This window comes from Olea europaea, unplaced genomic scaffold (genome assembly GCF_002742605.1).
Source record: "Olea europaea var. sylvestris unplaced genomic scaffold, O_europaea_v1 scaffold707, whole genome shotgun sequence".
Lineage (NCBI taxonomy): Eukaryota > Viridiplantae > Streptophyta > Magnoliopsida > Lamiales > Oleaceae > Olea > Olea europaea.
This window is the reverse complement of record NW_019265467.1, coordinates 426,807-454,360: the sequence shown is the minus strand read 5'-3', so window position 1 is coordinate 454,360 and position 27,554 is coordinate 426,807. Positions and strand designations below refer to the sequence as shown.

Below are 27,554 nucleotides of genomic sequence, written 5' to 3'. Positions count from 1 at the left end.
GCCTTCCCGAGCCAAAACGGGCCGAGCCGAGTCGGCTCGTTTTTTCCCACTTTTTTTTCCTTAAAAGGTAGTTGATAGCTGCCTTTACAAAGCATTTTTTCAAGAATGCATTTTTTTTAAAACTCATTTTTAACCACACATTCTTCTATAAAATAATTATACACGAATTTCAAAAAAAATTTCTTACTTTTTAACTACACATTCTCCAGAAAACTACTATTCCATAATTCATTTTTATCCCAAAAATGGGAATCAAACAGGGGCTAAGTCAAAGACATTTAATTATAGGCCGTTTAAGAATTCATTTAATGCAATTTACATGCTCTTAGTTTATCAATATAAGTTGATTGAATGGGTGTATCCACAGATGTTAGTACCAGGTCATTTCCCAGACATGTTAAACTCGTAATATCATTATGTCTGCAAAGTTTAGGTTGGGGAAGTTAGATCAGTTTCACGGATTACTTGATGAAATGGGGAATGGATTTTCCCCTGATTTTCATACATTTAATCTCCTACTCCATGTTCTCGGTAAAGGTGACAAGCCTCTGGCAGCAATTAATCTTTTTGAATCTCATGAAAGTAAGTTGGAACTAAGCTGTTGCCTTTTAACTTCACGCCGGAGCCTCGAGCCGAGCCGGCTCGAGCTTTTTGCGGGCCGAGTCACGGGCGGCCCGAGCTTTCGAGCCTTTTTGCCATCCCTAGGTGGAGAAGAGATGGATATTTTCTTATTTTAATATTCTTTTTTTATTTTTTGTATTTTTTTTATCATTAAAATATAAAATAGAGGTTAAGTGGACGACACTTTACTTGATGGAAGAGACTTGCTCATTTAAGGGCCCATTTGGTAGGGATTTTGAGAATTGATTTTTTGACCGTTAGAAGAAAAGTGGGGTCCACACGTGAGAGAAGAAGTCAAAAATTACGATTTGAATAGTTAAATAACGGTCAAAAAATCCCTACCAAACGGGGCCTAAAGAAAAAATTGAACAGAGCAAAATGATATGGGCGATTTGTGCAAATAAATATTGATCTCGAGGTGAAAATATAAAATTTGAACGATAGGATGATTTGTAAAAGAGTGACGTAACAAAGATTGTGTGCCAATCATCCAAAATATAAAGGGCATCCTTGGTCAACATCGATGATGGATTCTTGCACCATATCTCCTGTCCAATGAATCTTCGGAAAGTACCCACTAGTATCGTACCGTATCGACACCATTTTTTTATTCCAAAAATCTGAATCCTTGCCGGGAATTGAAGACCAAGAAAATGTCAGTGCAACTTACAATTGTCAACAATTTTCATGCGTTGAATGAGGCTAAAAATGCGACCAAAAAATTTTGACCAGAGCCCATCAGTCTGCAAATCTTCCAACTTCTACCTTGCCTGTATCGCCCCTCTCTGTAAACTTCCCCCCTGATTCTTCATTTGCATTATTGTGCCCCTCGATATACACATATTTGCTGCATGTTTATAGACTCTCCCTTCTGTGTATCAGCAACTTCCATTAATCTGGTTTGATTATCGACCGGTATTATTATTAGTTGATCCATTCTCCCACAACCTATATACACACACAATACACGATCTATACTAGATACATTTAAATTGAGTTTGTTATTAGCATTTGAACTGTTTTATGAATTTAATCTGAAAGTTGGTTTGTTTAGTTATAGTTGATTTTTTATCAGGGTTGGAGTCTTTTTCAAATTGGAAGAAGAACTTTGATAGGTCGTGTTCTCTGATTCGGGTTTTGTCTTATTTGTATGTTTGCAATGTCTTGGTATTTGATGGAAACTTGTTTATAATTTGGTGGAACTTTGATGTTCTCTGTCTTGAAGCATCACTTTATAAATTAGAAAATTGTGCCTATTGCATTCATTTGCTCTGTCAATTTGGAGCTTGATTTTTTGAAGAATTTCTTGAATTCGACTTTACAGGTGATTGTGGAGACTGATACTGCTTGATCAGAGCACTATTGAACCTCAAATGAGCATATTGAGTTATTCTATGACAAATTAGGCTCAAACTACAATTCTTTGACTCGGCTAGCTGGGAAGTGTATGAGTTGCGTGGAGCTTCGTAATTGAGGATTCCTCCATTAAGTTTTGGCCTTGATAGATGCAATATTTTTGCTGTATTTCGCTGAAAATGGCATTAGTTTTATTAAGTCTACTGTTGTTGGTGCAATCACCAAGAATATCTGCATCTGGGTTGTTGCAACATAGAAAAGCCTGTGGAACATATCACATTAGCTACTTGGGTAATCCTGATCGGGAATTGTTCTATATTGATGGAAATTTGGTAGAAAAATATTTATTCTGCAAGGCTCTCAGAATATATCACGAGAACCATTGCTTGGTCACAAGAAATATCGGAAATCAGTATTGTGGATTGGAATTTTCATTAGGTTTGCCCAATCGAGCTATTTCTTTTCATACCTTCTGCTTTCTGTTAATATATCTCCTTATGAGATGCACACTGGGAAAAGATTTCGATATTTTGTAAACATTTAGATTGCATATATATATGTATTTTTTTTTTTTTTTTACTAATAAGTAGTGGTTTATCTACCATAATGCAGATAAGTTGCCTTTGGAGGTGGGAAGAAAATTTTTACGAAATGTGGTTCGAGAAGGATCTACAGGGCACGATTTTGATAAAACATCTCAGTTGAAAAGGGATAAATATGCTAATAACCCAATATTAACCCCCAAAATTATGGCAATGGCAGCACCAGCTTTCTTTGTTTTATGTTGTGCCTTTCTTTGCCCTTGCTTTCAAGCAAGAAAGAGGGAACTTGGCCATACTATTCTGTCCAAGGAGCCAAATTCAAGTGAGTAACATTAGTGGATAAGTTGGTGTAGACACACATACTTCTCATATGAAGTCCGCTTTCTTATATTTATAATTTAGATATATTTTCATCATGCAAGTCCTTTGGCTTACCCATGCATAGTCAATATAGAAGAATTAGTATATTTATGCTCACACATTTAGTCCTGCTAGTTGTATGTGAATATTTACGATCTACTGCACTATTCTTGCAGTGGATTCAATTTCGTCTTTAGAAATGAGTTCTGTTTCTGAGAAGATTCCAGCCAGTCCACTGCGAGTGCCGCCTAGTCCTTCAAGATTTTCCATGTCGCCAAAACTTAATAAGGTTGGAAATGTTCATCTTTCTATGAGCCAAGTTGCCAGAGCAACACATAATTTCGCGCAATCGCAAATAATAGGCGAAGGAGGGTTCGGAGCTGTCTATAAGGCCAAGCTACCAGACGGCCTCGTCGTTGCCATCAAACGGGCAAAAAAGGTATACTTCTGATTCTTTTTCTAAACTTTGAGTTTGCAGCTTCTGAAATAATTTCTCATAACATTGTTTTTCCAAAGGCATGGTGAGCCAATATTATTGCTTAATGATTAACGAGAAAAAAAGGAAGTGACAATGATGTTATTTAGAAGGGTTAAGGCCCATTGGGTTTAATGTGTGAATGGTTCCAACAAGATTGAAAGACTAATTCAATGGCAAGAAGAACAGCAACTATATATGAGAATGGATGCTGGGCTATCAATATGAAGTTGAGTGTGGTTAAACTTGAGCATTGTAATAAATTTAACTTCAATGATTTTTCCCCTTTTTTTTTTTATATATTTTGCAAACAATTAGTAGCAATTATTTTATTATTTAACTGTGGAATTTTTTTATATATTTTGCATACAATTAGTAGCAATTATTTTATTATTTAACTGTGGAATCTAATTGTAAGAAGCCTGAATTCTCATTTCATTTACTTAAGAACGTGAATGAGAACTTGAAAACATTACCATTGAGCTTTCACTCTCTGAATATGGGAATTTTAGAATTGTGATTTCAATAATTAACATAGACGTTTTGGACATTAACAATTGTTATAAAGAATGATTGTTCATTCACTTTATTGAACATTCTACAAGAAGATTTTGCTCTGTTATGTGAGAACCAAGAGTGATGCAAGATCTGAAAATGTACTTAGTTTTTACATTTTATGTGTTATTTGTAGATATTTTCACTATAATTCTAAGCTAAAAGAGATCTATGTTGGGGTCCACCAGTTGCATAGAAAATGAAGAATGGGAACTGAATTTTGGAGTCTTGAATTCATTTAAATGTTTAGGCTAAAAATAATAATGCCACAAGGTTTAACAAAGTTTTATGCTGGTTGTCTTTATACTGCAGCCCTCCTCTTTAACCCGAGCTTGAGACCGGCTAAAAATAATGTGTAGAAAGAATTTAGAGGTCCCTCCAAGGTAAAAGGAAGTGTAGCTGTGTTAACTCACTTCTGGTTTCTGTAATAAAATGAAATGATCAAATTGGAATTGCAGAGAAAATCAAAGTGGAACTGGGGTAGACAATTTTCTTCTAAAGAGACGAATTAAGCCAGTTTCTTTATTCAAACTCTTCCCTTTTTCTTTTTGCAACATATAATTCGGTAAATGATGTTTAATTGTTGGGGAAAAAAAGAAGGAACACTTTGAAGCATTGCGGACTGAATTTAAGAGTGAAGTTGAACTTCTGGCTAAAATTGATCATCGGAATCTCGTCAAGCTGCTTGGTTATGTTGATAATGGAGATGAGCGTCTGATTATTACAGAGTATGTGCCAAATGGTACACTTAGAGAACATCTAGATGGTATATCTCTTAAAACCCTTGAAACCTCACAAATATTATAGTCAGGCGAGTATAATTGCAATATTTTGGCTGATTTCCTTTGTAGGACGGAAGGGAAAGATATTGGATTTCTGTCAGAGACTTGAAATATCTATTGATGTTGCTCATGGCCTAACCTATCTCCATCAATATGCAGGTGATAGCTCTTTCTGTAGAGTTTATTTTGCTTCCGTAAATTTTTATCACGAAGATCAACTTCTATCATGAAACTGAAAACTACTGATGCTCTATGCACCAATACCATTTTATTACCTAGAGAACTACAATTAGGGCCTTGATCCTTAAAGTGCTGTTTTGAATCATGAATTTACTCCCTGATTTTCAATGATGTGCATTATAACATTATCTAGACTTTGGCTAAGCTTAAAAGAGAAAAATGTTTTTTTTGATAGGTAATCAAATAATTTTATTACTTAAAAGAGAATATACGAGGGGTCTACAATCACTTTAAGCCATTAAGGAATAACATGAAATTAGGCAACCCATCTACAGGATTTCTAACCACAGCATTAAACCAAGAATACAAGATAAAGTAAAATGTTTCTCTTATCTACTCTCATGTCTTTGTTTGGTCTTCGAAGAAACGGTTGTTCCTTTCTCTCCACACACACCATACAATGCAGCCCGAGATAAGGTGCCATGCTAGTTTGCTATCCTTATCACGAAATTTTCTCCGCCATGCTCACTTTAAGCCATTAAGGAATAACATGAAATTAGGCAACCCATCTACAGGATTTCTAACCACAGCATTAAACCAAGAATACAAGGTAAAGTAAAATGTTTCTCTTATCTACTCTCATGTCTTTGTTTGGTCTTCGAAGCAACGGTTGTTCCTTTCTCTCCACACACACCATACAATGCAGCCCGAGATAAGGTGCCATGCTAGTTTGCTATCCTTATCACGAAATTTTCTCCGCCATGCCCGTATCACGTCCTCTATACGACGAGGCATCACCCAATCCATAAATTGAGAACTAAGTATACTATTCCAAATCCAACGTACAACATCACATATATGAACAAATGATCGATCGTCTCCCCATCCTTCTTGCACATATAATACCACTCGGTTGCGTAAAAGTCTTTACGTCGAAGATTATTCACCGTTGAGACCTGTTCCCTCACAACTGTCCACAATAGGAATGCCACCCGAGGAGGCAATTTATACTGCCACACCAACTTCTAGGGGAATGAATTATTCACACATCACATGAGGGAATTAAAGTACGAGCGAACTGAAAAAATGTCATCCTGTGCTGTTCTCCACCTGATGCAATCCCTCTCTCCAACCCGAATTTGTGCCTCATGTAAAAAGGTCATAAACAGCGAATAATCTTCCAATTCCCAATCCTGAAGATCCTTCCCAAAAGTAATATTCCAACTATAGCTCCCATTATGAATGTCTAAGAGATCACTTACCATAGCAGTGGACACTGAGGCAATGCGATGCAAGGAAGGAATCTCTCCTTCAACGGTTGATCTCCACACCAACAATCATCCCAGAATTTAATCTCATTACCATTTCCGACCATAAACTTCAGTTTGTCCAAAAAAGCACTCCATCCCCGTCGGATATACCTCCACAAACTCACCCCATAAGAACCATGATCCTCAAATGTACACCATCTCCCCTCCGTCACACCATACTTCACCCCAATTATCTCTCTCCAGAAGCTTTCCCTCTCCACTCCAAATCGCCACAACCACTTGTCTAATAAGGCCTTATTGAACAACACAAAGCTCCTCACCCCAAGACCCTCCATCCTCATCGGCAAACAAACAACTCCCCAATTGACCAAATGGAGTCTCCTCTCCTCCCCCAACCCTGCCCACAGAAATTCTCTTTGAAGTCTCTCTAATCTCTTTGCCACTGCAATCGGAATGGGGAACAATGACAAAAAATAAGTAGGGAGATTGGAGAGAGTGGCTTTAATGAGAGTAAGTCTACCTCCCTTAGAAAAGTACATACACTTCCACCCTGCTAACCTTCTCTCCATCCTTTTCACAATACCATTCCAGATATGGGTACTTTTAAATCGTGCCCCTAACGGGAGTCCTAGATATGATATCGGCAACTGCGCAACCTTACAACCCAATATATCAGCCAGCTCCTCAACATTATTGACCTCTCCAACTGGAATAGCCTCAGAATTTCCCAAATTGATTTTCAAATCAGACACCGCTTCAAAACATAAGAGCAGACGGCGTAAGTTACTGAATTGTTCAACATCTGCATCGCATAAGATCAACGTGTCATCTGCAAATAACAGATGGGACACCTACAGTTGGTCAATCATAAAACCCCTTATCAAACCCGCTCTCACGGCTCTTTCAATCATCGTACTGAAGGCCTCCATCACAATGACAAATAACAATGGGAACAATGGATCCCCTTGTCTCGGAAATAACCCTCAGGTGTTCCGTTGACCAAAACTGAGAATGAAACAGTAGAAACACAGAATTGAATCCATTTACACCATTTATCCCCAAAGCCACAGCGCCTGAGCATATACAACAAGAATCCCCAATTTACATGATCGTAAGCCTTCTGAATATTTAGCTTACAAAGCATCCCTGGGGCACTTAGGCACATTCTTGAATCTATGCATTCATTCGCTATAAGCACAGAGTCCAAAATCTGACGCCCTTTTACAAATGCATTCTGAAACTTGGTCACTATTTTTCCCAGCACTTCCTTTAATTTGTTTGCCAGGACTTTTGAAATAATCTTATACACCCCGCTGACAAGGCTAATGGGGCGAAAGTCCTTGATATCAGTCGCTCCCGATTTCTTAGGGATGAGCACAATAAATGTGGCGTTAGAACTTCTCTGGAATCTGCCACATTCAAAAAAATAAGATAAAGTATTCACAATGTCCGGTCGAACCACATCCCAACACGCCTTGTAGAATGAGAATGAGAAACCGTCTGGTCCCGGAGCCTTATCATCGTTCATACTGAATACTACCTCCTTAATTTCATCCTCCCCAAATGGTCTCTCCATCCATCGGGCATCATCCTCAGTGATTGTAGAAAAGTGCAGTCCCTTCAATTTTGGCCTCCATTCAAATTGTTCCCGATAGAGGTTCTGATAAAAATTCACCAGTTGGCTTCCAATTTCCTTTGGTTCCTCATAAGTAACCCCGTTCACCTCCAAAATTGTGATGGAGTTGTTCCTCCTATTAGAATTGACGACCCTATGAAAGAACTTAGTGCATTTATCCTCCTCTTTCAACCAAGTAACTCTAGGTTTCTGTCGCCAAGTAATCTTCTCCATCTCCACCAATCTCTCCATCTCTTCCTTTAATACTCTATGTCTCTCCTTCTCCTCCCTAGCCAACCCTTGACTCTCCTCCCATCTATCCAACTCCTCTATCTCTGACAGACACTGATTTTTACTGCAGTTAACATTGCCCACAACTTCCTCATTCCATTTCTTTAAGTCCCCTTTCAACGCCTTTAGTTTCTGATCCAATACAAAACATGGAGACCCACTGACTTCATAGGAAGTCCACCACGTCTGTACTCGCTCCCTAAATCCTTCTACTTTCAACCACATTTTCTCAAACCTGAAAGGTCTTCTTCCACCACCCCTTCTATTCCCCGATAGCATAATAGGAAAATGATCCGAGTACACCCTCCCCAATCTTCTCTGAGTGTCATCTGAATATTTAGACTCTCACTCCCCACAAATCAAGAACCTATCAATACGAGACAAAACGGGTCGATCCCGATTGGATGACCAGGTAAAATCTCCCCCAATCATGGGTAAATCCACCAACAAATTCTCCCTAATAAAATTTGAGAACTCCTCCATTGCCCTAGTTAGTCTCCCACCACTCGACCTCTCCGAAGGAAATCGAATCACATTGAAATCACCCCCAATAGATGTAGGGAGATTCCACCAAGCCCTCATTCCAGCCGTTCATCCCACAAGCCCACTCTACTGTCATCTGAATTAGGCCCGTAAACTCCTGTGAACATCCACTGAAATCCATCCTCGCAATTTTTGAAAGAAATCGCTATAGAGAACACCCCTATACTCACCTCCTTCATCTCAAGCACTCTAGTGTCCCACATCACCAACACGCCTCCTGAAACCCCTGATAACCCCAAAAACTGATATCCTACATGATTCCCCCCCCTTCCCCCAATAAACTACGAATCACCGCCCTCGAGATAAACTCCATCTTAGTTTCTTGTAGGCAAACAAGATTTGCCCCCCATCCCCTTAGCAAATGTCGAACACCAAGCCTTTTACTAACCTCATTGAGCCTCCTTACGTTCCAGCTAATGAGTTTTGGCATCATTGTAACACTCCGTAACCCCTCCCCATTGTTCCTTTCTTGGACTCGCCACCCTTCCAGCATAGTTTACTGACCATTTGAGCCTCTTAAGTTCGCGATCACCCTTTCTTCTTAATTTACTTCCATGTATACTGATGTCTTGTCTCCTATTAGCCTCAGCTCCTCGAATAATTGTAACAATCTATTTTCATACCCATCACATGACACGCCAACCAACTTACTGAATTCCTGAATTTTTTATAGAACCCAGTTCGAAGGTGGGTGACCAACTTCTAACACATCAGCTTCTGAAGTATCCTCACCCTGATAACCCACGAGATGATCAAAGGACCGTTCTTTCTCTTCCACCACTGGTATAATGTCACTGTCGCTTTCTCCTTTCTTGGCACCATCTACCCATATCTTTTGTCCTCCTATTATAAGTGTTCGTAATTCTTGATGTCGAATGTGTAGCGTTGTTTTCTTTCACAATGTTCATTGTCAATTTCTCCAAGTTCACCATACTAAACTCCCCTTCCTTAGACAGTGGTTCCACCTCTCGTTCAGCTGCAATCCCCATGTCTACTTCATTCCGGTTGACCCCCACAAAGTCAACCCTGTTATCATTTTTATGGTATCCCGCTTCCATCCTCTCCTGAGAATCACAATATTCATCTCCTCCCTGCTTTTCATGTTCTGTAATTGATGATAGTTCCTTATGAGTCAATCCCGGTACGTGTATTTCACCAGTTTGATCCTCATCCAACTCAACCCCACACTTGCGATAGCGTACCAATTTCATGGGCTCCATTTCAGGCCCGCTTCCAACCAGCCTAAGTAATTCATCCAATGTTCCTTTCAACTCCTGGGCACGGGTCATTATTTCAGCCCTACTCAAATAAATGTCGTGACCTTCGTTATCACCGACTTTATTTGTCCTTTCATTTTGCTGTAGCATCCGTTGGTTGGCATTCTCCGAGGTCTGAGAGTTTGCTATAATTTCTGCATAAGTCATCCTTCGTTTGTTTCGTTCATTCACCGTTTGTCGTTTGGCCTTATCCCTAGCAACAAATGAGGCAACAACTGCTTGAAACACCTGTAAGACCGACTTCCATCCCTCTCCATTTGCACCTTCTGGTATCATGACAACTCCTTTTCGACGCCTCTCCCCATATTGTGCTATCATCAAATATCTACCTCAACGGTTCACACACCGTTGTGCTAAGAAAACTATTGAAGACTCGTTAAATTTAAAAACACAGTCCTCAAATTCACTTCTCCTCAATCTGTCTACCATATTCACTATCCAAATAGAACCATACCTTCCCATAAAGATTGAATACGAAAACTTTGAACCCCATCCTGTCAACTTAACAGTGCCAGAATCATTAATAGATACTGCGAAGTCCTTCGCCTCCACTCTGAAACGATGATTGAATACCATACTACGCACATCCACCAATTTTTCCCCCTAATTGTGTACAAGCAGTTCATCAAACGGAGGAACGGACAAGCCGATTGTTCTTGGAGCAGCAGGCTGCCGCTACAGGTTTCCCTACGGCGGCGCGTGGACCACACGCGCAGTTGGAGCGGCACGTGTGGGGGGCAGAACACCGGCAGGGGTCGTCGGTCCCTGCAGAGGCCGCCGGTGAGGCCTGTTTTCTCAAAGTGTGGCCGGATCTAGCGGAATCGGCTGGGCGGCGCTAGGGTTTCCAACAGTTAACTGCACTTGTGTGTAAAGAGAGTGGTTGGGGGGGCTGATTTGTGGTGTGAGGTCGGTTATGTGGTGCCTACCGGTCAGTTGGTCGTCGGCGCCGGTAGTGTGGTGGTGTGGTGGCTGGGTTAGTTTGGATTGTGGGGAGAGCTCCATGGGGGGAAAGGTTCACCTTAAAAGAGAAAAATGTAAAAGTTTGTTTATAGACATGTTTGGATAATTATTATTTTTCTTTCTTTTAACAAATAAGTTATTTTTTAAAATAGCTCTTACATAACTTATTTATTTTCAACTTTAACCAATAAAAAATTATTTATTTTTAATGGTACTTGTTTACTTATAAGTAAAATTTAAAGCTCATCCAAACATGCTCACTTAAATTCTCCTTGTAATTTCTGCTTCACAGTATAGTCATGTTAAAATTTTCATGCAACTTTGTCTATTTTAATGTCATTGTCCTTATTTTCTATTTTCATGTGGTTCATGGCTATTCTCTTTGGATTTTATGTAGAGAAGCAAATTATCCACAGAGATGTGAAGTCCTCGAATGTTCTTTTGACTGACAGCATGAGAGCCAAAGTTGCAGATTTCGGGTTTGCAAGGATAGGTGAGATGGACTCTGAGAAAACATATGTTTCAACCCAAGTAAAGGGCACAGTTGGTTACCTTGATCCAGAGTATATGATGACATATCAACTCACATCGAAGAGTGATGTATTCTCATTTGGGGTACTGTTAATAGAAATTTTAACTGGTCGTCGACCTTTGGATTTGAAGAGACCACTCAATGACAGGGTGACAATTAAATGGGTAAGCTTTTCACTCTTTATACTTGACAAGATTATTTGCATTAGTCATTATGTAAAACCTGTGTTACGTGGAGAATATGAACCAATAAGTCTTCATCATATTTCTGTTCTGATACTTGACTTCATTATTGGGAATTTGGGATGCTTGTTTTCTTACATGTAAACGATTTCTTACTGTCATTTGAGAAAGCAGAAAGAGGGGGACAACTGAAGAGAAATAAGCAAAGAGATGATTTGCAAAAGAATATATTACAAGGGTTTTGGCTATAAATGCAATTTAAATCTGTAGTTAATGAACTGACTGCCTACCCTCTTGGGGATTCATCGTTGCAAAGTCATGGCGAATGATTTATTATTGTTTGAGCTGTTATCCTTTTAAGCTTAATTTCCGAAATTTAAATCTTTTCTTAAGGTTATTTTTTCAGAAAAGTTCCTACAAACCCACCCCGCCTGGCCATTTCCGTATTTTCATGAAGACTTTATGTATTTTCCCCGCTTCTCTTTAATGTACTAATTATGTCATAAACCAACCCAGTCCCCCAAAAACAGAACATACGACCAATGTGCATCCATATTCCATAGTTCCCTCGAACTAAGTCTTTGAACCAGCTAATATGGAATAAATGGCTGGTTTCAGTTTAATTTTTGAATAAAGAAAAGATTCGTGGAACTCATCATACACAATGTTTATATAGGCTTTCAGGATGTATAATGAAGGCAAAGTTTTGGAGATTTTAGACCCTATGATGAAGGAAACAGTAGATAAAGAAATACTGGCGAAAATGTTTGGTTTGGCCATCCAATGTGTGGCACCTACACGAACTGATCGTCCAGACATGAAATCAGTTGCAGAGCAGCTCTGGGGAATTAGAATGGACTACTCGAGAAGCGGAAGGAGAGATTGACGGGTGAGCATTGAAAACAATGTTTATACGGTGTTGCTATGGTTTTCTATTCAATCATTATTCTTTATGAACAAAGGACAAATGAGTTAGAACACATCTTTCTTGATGGATACTAGCTTGTGCTAACAATATGAATCGAAGAATTAAGTTGTTTGTAATTGCATTCTTTTTGTCGTCTTCTTTCACTTCCCTTCAACATTTTTGGGTTACTTTTCTAATTCATGGATAAGGGTGGGAGCGCCAACTTTGCATTTTCATGCAATTCCTGCAGTATGCCATGAGAATTTCTTGTAAAGAGAGGAGATTATCAATGATTCGACAGTACTATATTGTTTATATTGCTTGGCATTAGTAACATTATTTGCTTAAACTATCCCTCTATGGTGCTGCATTTTCCCTCTGCTAAACAGTAATTCTCAATATGCTTCTATTGAATGATTTGGAACATAAAAGAATTGTTTCACTAACAATGAATTCACGGTATTTGAGACGACTTTTTGTGGCTTTTGGTCTTTTTAATTGGACTGGATTTGACAGTATAATATTAAGAGAGACAAGTGATAAAATTTAGGGTTTTTCTCCTTGTACAGTCCACGTCGGATTGGACAAGGTACAACCTCCTCACAGAAGGGGCCCCCTCATGTGAGGGGGATGTGAACGGTGCTATGTGCACAGCACCGTCCTAAAATTTGAGTTATTTTGGGATAACGGAACCGTCCTAAAATTTATGAGTTGTTCATGGTATTCCAAAATGGGCTTTTTTTCATTAGTTGTTCTGATCTCATTTTATACCTGCTATTTGAGATTGTTCCTTGGATAATAGCCAATGAGCCATATATTTTTTTTATATTAGACAACAGTTTTCTTTTATGTATCTTAATTGTTGGGCTAAAAAATTTGTCATTCACTATGGAGCAGTGCTAGCGCTGTACACCAAGCCTCATAGCCCCCTCACATGAGGGGGCTCCACATTATACACACAGACATTTCCTTCACTATGAGATGTCTTCCAACACGGCCCCCACAAGTCCAGTCCATGTTGACCAGCATTAATGGTGAAACATGCTCTCAATGTAATAAGAACCGAAATAGAACTGTTGTTGTTGACTTAAAAAATCACATCAGATGAATCGAGAGCTTCCTTTGACTTGGTTGAAAGAGTCTCCCTACCAAAAAGTCCAAACAGGTCAACTTGACACTTTGACCCAATATCCCAACAGAAGTCGAAGTCAAACTATGAAAGACGTCATATATCGTATGACCCCGTAGAGAAAGTGCTCCTCTATGACAATAGCACCAACAACTCTACCAATTAGGAAGATGACTTGATGGCTTAGGTACAAGCCTAAAGCCTAAATGTCATCATAACTTAGTTTCAATCGAACTCACACCAATCGAATTTTTTCAAACGAGGAGTTGCACACAATCCTAAGTCACGACTATTATTGCTTAAGATAATTAGGACACTAAGCTTTAGTCCATCATCCTATATAAAGGGACAAAAGGTGAATGAGAAGGGATCCAAACCTAAAAAATCTCTCTTTACAATTACTAAACTCCGAGATTATAATATTTTTGTTCAGTTAAATCTATATATGTTGATCAAAAAATGTCGTGTTATTTTTTACCATTGACAAGAACAACTAATTGAATCAAAGAAATCGAAATTTAGTTCAATTAATGTTAATAAAAGAAAAAAAAAACAGAACTTTAGAATAGATTGAACTAATACTTTTTTATGCTAAAATTTGTTTTCATTTAACCCATGTTTGGTGGAGACTAAAATCAAATCTTTAGCAGATTTTTATAAATGTTGATGAAATGGGTTGTCAAAAAATTCTTGGTTTCCATAAAATGTGTGATTAAAATTAATTCTTGACTTTGATTTAAATTAAAATCATGATTTTAATTTATATAAAGCGGGGGCTTAATTTATGAATTTTGCCGGAGTACCCGAAAATGTTCGACCAATGGGGTGACATCCTCACACATTGCCGCGGGTGCCATTTGAATAAAAAAATGCCGACCTCCTATGTATGTGTGTATTTGGTCAAGTCCTATGTCATCGCCTTTGTTGCTGTAGATTTGTCCTTAATTTACAAGCCAATTTTCAAAACAATTACCTCTCAAATGATCGAGAGAGGGTAGCAGTGTACGACACCCTTTAAAATTATACCCCTTGTTGGAGCCCCATTTTTATCAAAAAAATGAATTTTTGAATAGTGTATTGACGGAAAATGTGTTGTTAAAAAATAAAGAAAAGTTTTAGGTCTGCTTGTAATATTATTTTATTGAAAAATGTGTGGTTGAAATGTGGTCAAAATACTATTAAAGAATTTATTTATTTTTTTCAAAAAATGGGGCTTAAACAAGGGTTGATATATATTTTTTTCTTCTCTTTTCAATTACACATTTTTCAATAAAATAATATCATATGTAATAAAAAATTTCTTTCTTTTTAATCATACATTCTCCCAAAAACTACTATTCCATAATATATTTTACCAAAATTTCCCATTATAATGGGTGTCAAACAAGGGCTACGAGTAACAAATAATTATTCTTTTCAAACATTTTTTTCTCATATTCATTTTCAATTACACATTTTCAAAATGAAATATTCTTCATATAAAGCTAAAATTTTCTCTAATTTTTAATCACATATTCTCCCAAAAATTTAAGATTTGTTATTCAAAAATTTGGTCTTTCCAAAAAATTCTTTCAAACAGGGGTAACTTTTTTCGCATTTATTTACTATTTTAAAATGCATTCTAAACCAAAAAAGGGACTCAAACGACCTTAGTGTTGGTATGTTGGACTAGCCCGACCTAACTTATTTTTTCAATAAAAAAATAACTTTTTGTAATGTAAAAAAACTACGTGAACATTTTGTATATATTAGTTGAATTATGCTACATATACAATCAAGTTTGACAATTTTGGTTAACAACTTATACTTGGCAATATCACATTCATCCATTTCAAATTTATTTATTTATTTATTTTTAAATCAATGGCTTGAATTTTGACAAAATCAACATTATCAACTATTATTATCAAGCATGATTGTACTAATAGATTAATTCATATTAGTACGATATAAAAAATCGTTCCCCTTACTCATAAATTTGACACGTTTATTTGACAAATAATCATGACATTTAATTCAAATAAAACCAATGCTCAATATGTATTTCACTAAGATCATGTGAGAATTTGTTATGACAACTTGAGATCCATAAACTATTGAGTGTTGAATTAACTTAAATTAAAAGTCATGATTATTTATCAAATAAGTATGTCAAATTTATGAATAGGAGAGACAGTTGTCTAATTCTAATTCCTACATCATCAACTCTTTGCATCCAGAAACAGCCTTCATAGAAAGCTTACAGAATTCTCACTTAAAGGTGGACCCATATGAATATTTTGTTGAAAAAAAAAAAAAAAATCACCCCATGCTTTGTAATATCTAGAGGGGATCCGTGGCCCCTCCTTTTGTACATATAGTCTGCCTCATCCGATATATTGTGCATTACAACAATGCCTCTTGTACACTGCTGTGCACAACTTTTTGAAATTTTTGGTCACGTGACCACTTAAAATTGGTGGGAAAGTCATATTTGTCTTTTACACTGTTGAATATTCTAAACAGCAGAGGGTAACTAGGTTTTGTTGTCCCTTGCACACAGGGAGGTAAAAATCAGAGAAAAACACTTCGAAATTTTCCACCAAAATTTGGACAAAAATCGGCGAACTGAGTGCGGGATTGAAGGTAAGAACTTGTTCCACCAAAATATATTCCGTCCACATGCTTCCTTCGTTAACCCGAGCATTAAACCTTTCGATTCACCTAAGAGTTTCGGCTGAAGGAGACCGCGACGATGCAACGAAACTAGTTTCTTCTGACGGGGATTCAGCTACTTCACTTGTGATAGGTAATTATTTTGATGAGGAACATTACCCATTTCGACACAAAATGCTGCAGATTTTCACTGTAGATTATTCTCACTGTAATGATTTGAAAATTAGGAATGTTACCCATTTCGACATCTTCTTTTATCCGGAACAGAGTAAAAAATATTATGTTTGCATTGGAATTATTATTATTATTTTATTTTTTAAATTAGTGTCCATTAAGATCATATTGTCGAAAATGTGTACAGAATCTGGAAACAACTTGGTGGCATAGGGATGGAAGGAATGACGGAGAAAGGTAATGTCATTGTAATTTTTTGAAGATGCACTATTTCGAAACCTATGCATTTTCACTGCTTGGGCAACTTTATTGTTTCATTTATAATATTATTGAAGCAAGATTTCCTTGAACATTTGATCAACACTCAAAATTCATATTGTCATTCAATATGATGTAGGAAAAAAAGTTGTGGAAGTATTGGACGATGAAGTTTAGTAGAATCCAATAATGACAACAATATGGAGAATATCGTCAACAATACAGACAATTTCGTCACATTAGACGATGAAATTTTAGGAGGAATGGCGTAATTGTGCCTAAAGTTGGTATGGAGTTCAAAGATGAGAAAGAGGTGTCTGAGTTTTATAGGAGGTATGCGTATGACGTAGGTTTTTGGGTTAGGAGGAGGAATTCTAGAAAGGGAGAAGATGGAGTAGTGAATTACGTTACGTTGACATGTTGTCGTGAAGGTCGAAGAAGCAATAATACAAGTGCTTCTTTGAAGCCGCATCCAACAATTCAGACAGGTTGCAAAGCAAGACTTACGGCTTCTTTAGATATTCGTGGAATATGGAAAATTCTCACAGTTGATCTCAAACACAATCATAAAACTAGTCCTTCAAAATCTATATTGTATCGTTGCAATCGAGAATTGAGTGCAAATGTCAAACGCAAGCTCGAAGTAAACGATATGACTGGAATACCTCTGCACAAGAGTTACAACTCAGCAGTGTTTGAAGCGAGCGGGTATGAGAACATGACTTGCGTGGAAAAGGATTGTCGAAATTATGTTGGACGAGCGAGACAATTGAGACTCGGTGAAGGGGATGCCGCGGCAATACACTCCTACTTTTCACAAATGCAAGCATAGTGCCTAAGTTTTTACTTCTGTATGGATTTAGATGAAGAGTTACGGCTTAGGAATCTTTTCTGGGCAGATAAGAGGTGTTGGCAAGCGTATAAGGAGTTTGGGGATATAGTGACATTTGATACCACTTATCTCACAAATAAATACGACATGTCTTTTGCCCCATTCGTTGGAGTAAATCATCATGGACAATCAACACTCCTTGAATGTGGTTTGCTGGCAAATGAAGATACAGATACATTTGTTTGGCTATTCAAGACGTGGATGCAGTGTATGCATGGTCAAGTACCAAATGGAATTATTACCGATCAAGATAGGACTATGCAAAATGCAATTGCGATAGTCTTTCCAAACACGAGGCATAGATGGTGTTTGTAGCATATATTGAAAAAGTTGTTGGAGAAGTTTGGGTACCACGTTCGGAAGGGCTCCATTTTTTCGTCTATACACGGCTTAGTGTATGATACACAGGTCGTTGAGGAATTCGAAGAAGGTTGGAAAGCTATGCTTGATACCTATGACTTACATGAGAATGATTGGTTGTCGGGGTTGTTTGAGAACAGGGGTTGTTGGGTGCCATGTTATTTGAAAATAACCTTTTGGGCGGGGACATCGAATGTTTTGTTCAAATATCCCAGTGAGTATAGTCTTTCCAATTTGTATTTACATGTTTCTAAATGTGTATTTATCATATGTCCAAATTTTTCATGTTTATGTTAGGGAATAATATGCCATACTATTGTCCCAATTTGTCGTACAATGTTGGAACACAATTGAAATGACACCATCCGCAATGGGTGTTTTTCCTCTTGGATTTCATGGTGTAAGTAGTGTAACTTTTCTCCTTACAAATAGTTAATTTCATATGATTCTCCAGTGTACTTGCAATAACAACATGCTAAATGTCATTTCAGACATTGCCTTCACCACCCAACATAGCAGATTGGATGTCCAGTCCCGCCCAGACCATTCCACATGCTACTATTGCTGGAGGTCGCTGTACTCTTGTTCAGAATCCGAGTTCAGGAATGGATCATCAAGATCATGCAAATGATATTGCAATAAAATCTCAAGACGCTGGTTCATCAAGGGGACTACTATTTAATTCCTACAATGTAACTTAATAGGTTGGCAAATGAATTTTTTGTACATTTTATTTTTGTTTTGTTGGGCTCCCTGCAAAAAAGTATCCTTCATATTCTGAAGTCTTTTACTTTTCTTATGTTTCATATTCTGAAGTCTCGTAGTTTTCTTTCCAAACATAGGAACTTGACGACTATATGTGTTTTACCGCTAGGCTTCAACTTTTGGATATTTATGTTTGCCTATTTCTGTCAACTTTTTACTTAACATTGAAGTTCTTATAGCTATCAAGATGACTCTTGCATTATATATGACAGCAACAATGTTAGACCATATGCTCTCTTTCTAATGCAATGTTTCTTATTATGTGCATCCCACGTTCGGTTGCAATTAACAGAGACAAAAATTGCATTGAAGGTAATGACAAAAATTACCAATTCACTATTTGGGCAATGACAGGTTATATGTACAGAAAATAATGCACCATAAATATAAAACATGAATCTGAAATGGAAACACTAAGAGTTGACATAATTGGCTGGAAGAAATAGATAAGTACTTCATTAAGATTACGGACAAAATACAAGAGAGTTGACACCTTGAGAAGCTCGTTGAACATCAATGCAATTTTTTTCAAGATCAAATTACATATGACTACCAGCATATCATACATAAACACTTGAACAACAATTCTCAAGAGTCATTTTTGTCATCACCATCCTAAACCATCTTAATACACGACATATTCAGTTTTCCTTCTCCAAATCTTGTTTTCCTTTACGCATATTTATTTTGAGCGAGATCTTCAAGTCTTTTTCATCAGTTAGCTTAGCGAGCGTCTTTAACATTTACGACAAATCATCCACCTGTTCACCTCCATTTCTAATACCACATGATTCACCATCATCATGCAACAGACACTTTCGTCAAGGGATTTGTTACACCACTTGAAGTACCTAAAGTCGTTAGTGCAACAATGGAACAATAGCCCTTTATGGTCATTGTTCTTTCCAACCTCCATCCATTTGATGAAACTCAAACCAAAATTTGGACAGCTTCTCTTTCTCGGGCATTCTGGTAGCATATGTCCCCTTTGTATACAACAATGACATATTCCATAATTCTTGCTTGCCATCGACCAAGTCTACTTCAACCACATCAACATGAAAACATATCATTCTCACAAAACATGCATTTTCTTCGAACTATAGTAAACAGACTTTTAGCAAACTTATTTACATCACAAACATGACTTAAATGTTGAATTCATGTAATGTAGGTGATTCTATGGAAATAGTGGAATTCAGGAGAAAAGACCCGAAAAAGGACCAAATTGGAGCAAAATGAAAATTCAGGGACCAAATTGCAATTATCTGAAAGTTGATCCGACGAACACATCAAGCAATTGATCAAGCTAAGCACCAATTGGAAGTTATAATAGAACATTGGAGCAACTAGAAACAAGAGAGGAGGTCAAGGAGTGAAGGAATGACACTTGAGGATCATAATAACTCAATTTGGAAGTTCACTCTACTATGCGGTCGCATAGTAGAAAAGCTATGCGGTCACGAGTAACCCTCCAGAGATTAAAAACGCCAAAATCCATATTCCTATGCGATCGCATAGGTTATGCCTATGCTGTCGCATATGTATAATTTGTGCCCGATTTTTGCAGTTTCCTTATATAATTGCAACTCCTCTGGTAACCTAATTTCGACGGGTTTAAATAGCAAAAAAACGTCCAGAAGCCAAGAGGAACGAATTGGGAGGTAAAAACATTCATTTTGGAAAGGATTTGAAAGCAAGAACAAGGATTGACGCGAAGATTTACAAGATTTCTTCAGGATTTCTTTAAGTTTTGATAATCCGGTGATGTATTTTATTCAAAACTTGATAGATTTCATTATTTTTATCATGATAGGCTAGATTTTTGTAACTAGGTGATCGATGAACCATGTAATTATTATTAAACCTGTTATTTCATGACTTTGAATTCATAGTTCGATGGGATTATTTGAATGAATTATATTGATTTATTTGTTTCCACAATTAATGTGCACTTAATTTGTGTGAATTTGGTGGTTTAATTCTAAATTTGAGAAAATTGGATTAAACTCGACATATATAATTCATCATAGGGTCCGATAGGGGATAGAAATATACCCCTATGCCCTATGTAAATCTTTAATTGCTCACAAAAAAATACATGTGTTCTTGTATAATTGCATCTGTCATAGAAATATATGCTGGTGATTTATGAGAATAGGTTCAATACATCTCGAGAGAGAGTATTGAATAGATTTAGGAGCATTGAATTGTCAAATTCTCATTGGATTATCAAAATTGTGAAATTAGGGTTTACTTAATAATTATTTGGGGATTCGTGATCCTAGTTCATTCGTTTTACATAGATTTTTATAAATTGACAATACATTTCATTTATTTTCATAACATTTTGTAATTGAGTCATTCGTTATGTGAATTTGAGTAATTAGGGTTCTTCAATTTGGGGATTTCTCCCAAAATTAGGGCTTTTAATTCTAAAATTCATTTTAAGTCAATTAGTTTCGGTTAAGGCTAAAATAAATAAAATTGAACTACTCTTTCCCTATGGGATGATACTCGGACTTCTAAAATCCACTTTATTACTTGTCACGACCCGTACACTTGCGGTAATTTAAATCGAAAAAAATATTTCGTAAACGAGTTTGTGGCGCCATTGCCGGGGATTGAATTTAGTTGAATTTTATTTCTCGAGGCACTAATTCGAAATTCAATTTTTTTTAATTTGCTAGTATAATTTTGTTTTTATTTTTATTTTAGGTCATTATCTTTTATTTTTGTTTTAGTTATTTAAATTGTTAGAACTTCAGTGCTCGCTCTGGTTTATTTATCAGATTTGCATGTCACGATTACCTGGAGGAGAATTGATTCCAGCTGATCCTGAAATCGAGCGTACCTTTCACTGACGACAAAGAAACCACCGCGAAGCACTAATACAAATGGCCAATGAAGTAAACAATCTCATGATTCATGCTAACGAAGGAAAGGCAATGTACGAGGGGAATGAGATTCTGGGGGATTTCTTGACTCCTCAAGTGATTCAAAGCCAGTCCAGCATAGTGTATCCACCGTTTGGGCAACCTAATTTTCAGTTGAAGACCAATGTGATACGGCTGTTTCAAAATGGACACCAATTTTATGGCAAGGCTGAGGAGAACCCACACACACACGTATCTTGCTTTTTGGATATGTGTCAACATTTCAGATACCAAGGAATTTCGGACGACGCTATTAGATTGAGGCTATTTCCACATACTTTACGAGACAGAGCAGTTGAATGGTTGGATTCATTTTCGGTCGCAAGTATCACTACATGGAATGAGTTGGCACATAAATTCTGCACAAAGTTTTTCTCCCCAGCCAAGATAGCGAAGCTGAGACATGACATATCAGTGTTCAGTCAAGGAGAAATCGAATCATTTGACGAAGCTTGGAACCGGTTTAAAAACATGCTTCGGAAGTGCCCTCAACACAGGTTTGACAAAAAGACCCAAATTCGATTCTTCTACATAGGACTACTTCCTTATCACAAGAGCATGGTGGATTCAGCATCAGATGGCTCAATATCCACACGAACAGTTGATGGGGCATTGGAATTATTTGAGAGAATGGCTACCACATCAGCCATGTGGTCTTCTGAGAGGGCGATCCCAAGGAAAACTCCAGGTGTCTACGAAATGGATGCTTATTCAGCAATATCAGCAAAAATAGATTCTCTATACCACAAGGTGGAAACCATATCACAAGCAGCACAAGTTAAGAAGAACAATTGTGAAGAATGTGGAGCTGAACATAAGACATCAGAATGCCCTATACTAATGCAAGGAATTGAGCAAGCAGACTATGCACAGTGGGGACAACATCAGCAACAAAATCAATATGGGGAGACTTTCAATCCTAGTTGGAAGAAGCATCCCAACTTCTCTTGGAACGGCCAAAATCAGAACAAGCCACATGGACAATTTCAACAACAAGAGAAGAGGCCTCAACTGGAAGATGTGATAGCCACACTTCAAAATTAAAATGCAGCCATCAAAAATTTGTGGGGCAATTAGCCATTGCATTAACTGGCAGAACGCCAGGTAACTTGCTAAGTAATACAGAGATCAACTCTAAGGAGCAAGCTAAGGCTATTACAACTCGAAGTGGAGTGCAATTACCTGAAATCCATGTAAAGGGACCAAGTGCGACTGTAGAGATGTCCCCCCTGCTGAAGATGAGATTGCTGTAAAGGAATCAACTCCAAGGGAAGATTTAGAAAAATCAAAGGATAAGGCCAAGAGCACAGTCAACCCGTACGAGCCTTCGATTCCCTTTCCACGGCGGTTGAATAAGCAAAAAATGGAGCAACAATATAAAAAATTCCTAGAAGTCTTCAAAAAGCTCCATATCAACATCCCGCTAGCAGATGCACTATTCCAGATGCCTAGCTACGCGAAGTTTCTTAAGGATATTATCTCAAATAAACGCAAGTTGGAGGACCATGAGACAGTAATGCTTATAGAGGAATGCAGTGCCAGAATCCAAAATAAGCTCTCACCAAAACTGAAAGATCCAGGGAGTTTTACTGTTCCCTGCACTATTGGTGAATTTTATTTCGATAAAGCATTATGTGACCTTGGTGCAAGTATTAATTTAATGCCTCTGTCTGTTTTTAGGAAACTTGGCTTGGGGGAAGCTAAAGCCACTAAGGTGACACTTCAGCTAGCAGATAGATCACTGACACACCCAAGAGGGATAATTGAAGATGTACTCATCAAGGTCGAAAAGTTCATATTCCCAGCGGACTTTCTCATTTTGGATATGGAAGAAGATAAGGACGTCCCATTGATACTTGGCAGACCATTCCTCGCAACAGGAAGAGCACTCATTGATGTTCAAAGGGGGCAGTTGATTTTGAGATTGGGCGAGGAGCAGGTGTCTTTCAATGTATTTAAAGCCATGAAAATGCCAGCAGAATCAGACAGCTGTTACCAAGTTGACATTATTAATAAAGCAGTGCAGGAAACATTCCTACTTCACGGCCCATCCGACGCCTATGAGACATGCATTGCACAATCCCAATCAGTTCAGTCAAATTCTTTTGAAGTTGAAACATGTGCAAGATTTTTGGAGACAAACCCGCCATACGCCCAAAACACTTCGAGGAACTGGGGACAGGAAATAAAAAGCCACTACCTTCCATTCAGCAGCCGCCAGTTTTAGAACTCAAACGACTACCGCCACATCTCAGATATGCTTATTTAGGAGAGTCAGATACACTTCCAGTAATCATTTCGAACACAGTTAGTGAGATGGAAGAGGAATAGCTGCTCAGGGTACTTAGAGAGAACAAGACGGCGATTGGTTGGACAATAGCTGACATTAAAGGAATCAGTCCTTCCCTGTGTATGCATAAAATTTTAATGGAGGAAAATTGCAAGCCTAGCATAGAAAGTCAGAGAAGATTGAACCCAAACATGAAGAAAGTGGTCAGGGCAGAGATACTGAAGTTATTGGATGCAGGAATTATCTACCCAATTTCGGATAGTGCATGGATCAGCCCTGTTCAAGGGGTACCAAAAAAAGGGGGAATCACAGTGGTTAAAAATGAGAAGAATGAACTAATTCCCACCAGAACAGTTACGGGTTGGAGAGTTTGCATTGACTATCGCAAACTCAATGCAGCTACACGAAAGGATCACTTCCCACTCCCATTCATTGATCAGATGTTGGAGAGGTTGGCTGGACATTCACACTACTGCTTTCTTGATGGATACTCGGGCTATAATCAGATACCTGTCGCACCAGAGGATCAGGAGAAGACCACTTTCACTTGTCCCGGTACTTTTGCTTATCGTAGGATGCCTTTTGGTCTTTGCAATGCTCCAGCCACATTTCAGAGGTGTATGATGGCAATATTCTCTGATATGATTGAAAGGTTTATCGAGGTTTTCATGGATGACTTCTCAGTATTTGGATCTTCATTTGATGAATGTCTAAACCACTTGAATTTGGTCTTAGAGAGATGCAACTGAAAAGGAGCTGTTGGCCGTGGTATATGCATTCGACAAATTCAGATCGGTCTAAAGTCATCGTCTACACAGATTATGCTGCATTGAAGTATCTGCTCACAAAGAAGGATGCAAAGCCGAGATTAATTTGTTAGGTGCTTTTGTTGTAAGAATTTGATATTGAGATACGCGACAAGAAGGTCACCGAGAATGTAGTAACAGATCACCTATCCAGACTAGAACTTGGGGAGACGGAAGATTTAGTGGATATAAATGAGATCTTCCCGGATGAACAGATGTTGAGAGTGGATGAAGCACCTTGGTACGCAGATATTGTCAATTACTTGGCCAGTTCCATTCCACCACCTGACTACTCTAGTCACCAAAGAAAAAAAAATTTCGCCGAGTTAAAATACTATTTCTGGGAGGATCCAATTCTCTATAGGTAAGGAGCTGATCAGATAGTGAGGAGATGCGTACCTGAAGAAGAAGTACATGAGATTCTCGAGCACTGTCACTCATCCGCATATGCAGGACACTTTGGAGCTTCTAAAACAGCTGCAAAGATTCTACAATCCGGGTTCTACTGGCCTACATTGTTTAGAGACACATTTGAGTTTGTCAAGAGGTGTGACCGATGTCAACGCACTGGGAATATTTCGAGGAGGAATGAAATGCCACTAAACAACATTTTGGAAGTGGAAATATTTGATGTTTGGGGAATTGACTTCATGGGACCTTTCCTCCCTTCATTCTCAAATCAGTATATTTTGGTAGTAGTGGATTACGTATCAAAATGGGTGGAAGCAGTTGCACTGCCAACAAATGACTCAAAGTCAGTAATTGGGTTTCTGAAGAAATATATTTTCACTCGATATGGCACACCGCGAGCTATAATCAGTGACGGGGGTAAACACTTCTGTAATCACCAGTTTGAGCAGCTGTTAAATAAATATGGTGTTAAACACCGTGTCGCTACCCCATATCATCCACAAACTAGCGGGCAAGTTGAAGTATCTAATCGGCAGTTGAAAAGGATACTCGAAGTCACAGTGAACTCATCTAGAAAAGACTTGTCTAAAAAGCTAGACGATGCATTGTGGGCTTACAGAACAACATTTAAGACACCGATAGACATGTCTCCATATCGCCTAGTTTTTGGGAAAGCATGCCATCTGCCATTAGAAATGGAACACCGGGCATATTGGGCTATGAAACAGTTAAATATGCACTTGAATGCCGCAGGTGAAAAGCGTCTACTGCAACTCAATGAGTTGGATGAATTTAGAATGGAGGCTTATGAAAATGCAAAAATTTACAAGGAGCGAACCAAGAAGTGGCATGATATACACATTCAGAGGCGAGTATTCGAAGTGGGGCAGCAAGTACTATTGTATAACTTGAGACTCAAGCTATTCCCAGGAAAACTACAATCACAGTGGTCAGGTCCCTACAAAGTTACAAAAGTCCTACCATATAGGGCTATACAAGTGAGCCATGAGACTAAGGGTACCTTCACTGTTAATGGGCAAAGGTTGAAACACTACTGGGGCGGTGACTTCTCTAACCAAAAGTCAACCGTTCAACTCGAGATGCCAGAATGAAGCAGCTGCAGAAAAGTCGAGCTATCGACTATAACTTAGCGCTGAGTGGGAGGCAACCCACTGTATCATTTTTATCTATTTATTTACTTTATTATGCTTTTTGCATTAGATTAGGAAGTTTATTTTCAAATTCATTTAGTATTTTGTTATGTGGTCATCGATCATCTAGGCATGTCAAAAGAGTCCAAGCACTGTTCACACAAGTCCTTAAGTATCACACACGAGTTCGGGTTGATTTGAGTTGTGTGGGTAGTTGAGTGTGGAATTCACGCATTTCGAGGCAAATTATGTTTTCTAAATTTCACATGTCAATGTTTTAAAAGTATGTCTTTGAAAAATTAGGGACGTTGAGAGCCGAGTCATTTATCAAAAAAAAAAAAGTGTCTGTGCAATCGCATAGACATGGTGTCTATGCGGTCGCATATACACCAACCGAAAGAAAAAGTTACAAAAAAAATATAACTATGTGACCGCATATCTTTTAACTATACGGCCACATAGAAGTGGATCGGCCATGGTTAAAGCCATGACCGATTCACTCTTCATTCACACTCTCACTCCTCCAATTCACGAACACGAGCAGCTAGGGCAATAATTCCTCAAATAATTTTACTAATTTCACATCTCAATTACTTCTACATTATCCCTCAATCGAATTGTATTTCAACACCCATCCCTTCACGCATAAAATCACTCCATTCTTCGACATTTTTAGGGCCCGGGACCCCCATTTCACACATAAACCCACGAAATTCATAATCACCTCGGCATAAATTCATCAAGGCAAGCATCCATTTCAAGCACATCGTCTTGAAGGTATGACTTTTGACAATCTCATTCATTATGCCTCGTTTGTTTAGGTCATTTTTGATTTGTTTTTCTGCAATTTGAGGTGATTGGGGCGTAGATGGTGGATGGAGTGTACTATTTGAAATTCAATTGTGTTATGGGTTAATTCGAATTTTGAAGTATTGGGTTTTATATGGACTTCTAAAGAATGCATGCTAAGTGTTTGATACATTGCCACATTGATAATTTGTGGGCATTTTGGTACTTGTTGCATTGACTTTATTTGATTGATGAATGTGTATGAGATTGGTAATTGATTTTTGAATGGGGAGACATGTGACATAGTAATTTTTGGCAAATGTATGAAGATTTCATAATGCCCACAACTTGTTCGATAAAATGCCCATTTTTGGTAATCTAATACAATTCTGAACATCTAGCATGGCATATGACTATTAGATGAATGGAATAACTCGTTGTGATGTATTACCAACCAATGTGACTTAGACAACATCAACACACATGCAC

General features: G+C 38.0%; 2 protein-coding genes across 8 annotated transcripts; both read left to right on the top strand.

The window, feature by feature from the left end:
* The first annotated feature begins 1,139 nt into the window (after positions 1-1,139).
* Positions 1,140-12,768, top strand: LOC111390709 (calmodulin-binding receptor-like cytoplasmic kinase 3). 7 transcript variants are annotated; one of them, XM_023015789.1, is made up of 9 exons: positions 1,140-1,536; positions 1,697-1,736; positions 1,946-2,415; positions 2,590-2,841; positions 3,056-3,318; positions 4,507-4,675; positions 4,761-4,850; positions 11,226-11,524; positions 12,219-12,768. In XM_023015789.1, the coding sequence occupies exons 3-9, from the start codon at positions 2,127-2,129 to the stop codon at positions 12,426-12,428; spliced, it is 1,572 nt and encodes a 523-aa protein (XP_022871557.1). In that variant the 5' UTR covers positions 1,140-1,536; positions 1,697-1,736; positions 1,946-2,126; the 3' UTR covers positions 12,429-12,768. The 7 variants fall into 7 exon arrangements, with proteins under 7 accessions (XP_022871557.1, XP_022871561.1, XP_022871559.1 ...); XM_023015793.1 differs by lacking the exon at positions 1,697-1,736 and having other exon boundaries at positions 1,140-1,276; XM_023015791.1 differs by lacking the exon at positions 1,697-1,736 and having other exon boundaries at positions 1,140-1,393.
* A 4,186-nt stretch (positions 12,769-16,954) lies between these two features.
* LOC111390705 (protein FAR1-RELATED SEQUENCE 5-like) lies at positions 16,955-17,497 on the top strand. The gene has a single exon (XM_023015784.1). It carries the CDS (start codon positions 16,955-16,957, stop codon positions 17,495-17,497), a length of 543 nt encoding a protein of 180 aa, XP_022871552.1.
* The last annotated feature ends 10,057 nt before the right edge of the window (positions 17,498-27,554 follow it).

Excerpts from the sequence above, each read along its gene's own strand:
- LOC111390705 (XM_023015784.1), top strand. The coding sequence starts at position 16,955 with ATGGAGTTCAAAGATGAGAAAGAGGTGTCTGAGTTTTATAGGAGGTAT.
- LOC111390709 (XM_023015793.1), top strand. The coding sequence starts at position 2,127 with ATGCAATATTTTTGCTGTATTTCGCTGAAAATGGCATTAGTTTTATTA. Across the intron at positions 2,842-3,055 it reads GTCCAAGGAGCCAAATTCAA|TGGATTCAATTTCGTCTTTA; the intron begins GTGAGTAACATT and ends CTATTCTTGCAG. Across the intron at positions 4,851-11,225 it reads CTATCTCCATCAATATGCAG|AGAAGCAAATTATCCACAGA; the intron begins GTGATAGCTCTT and ends GATTTTATGTAG.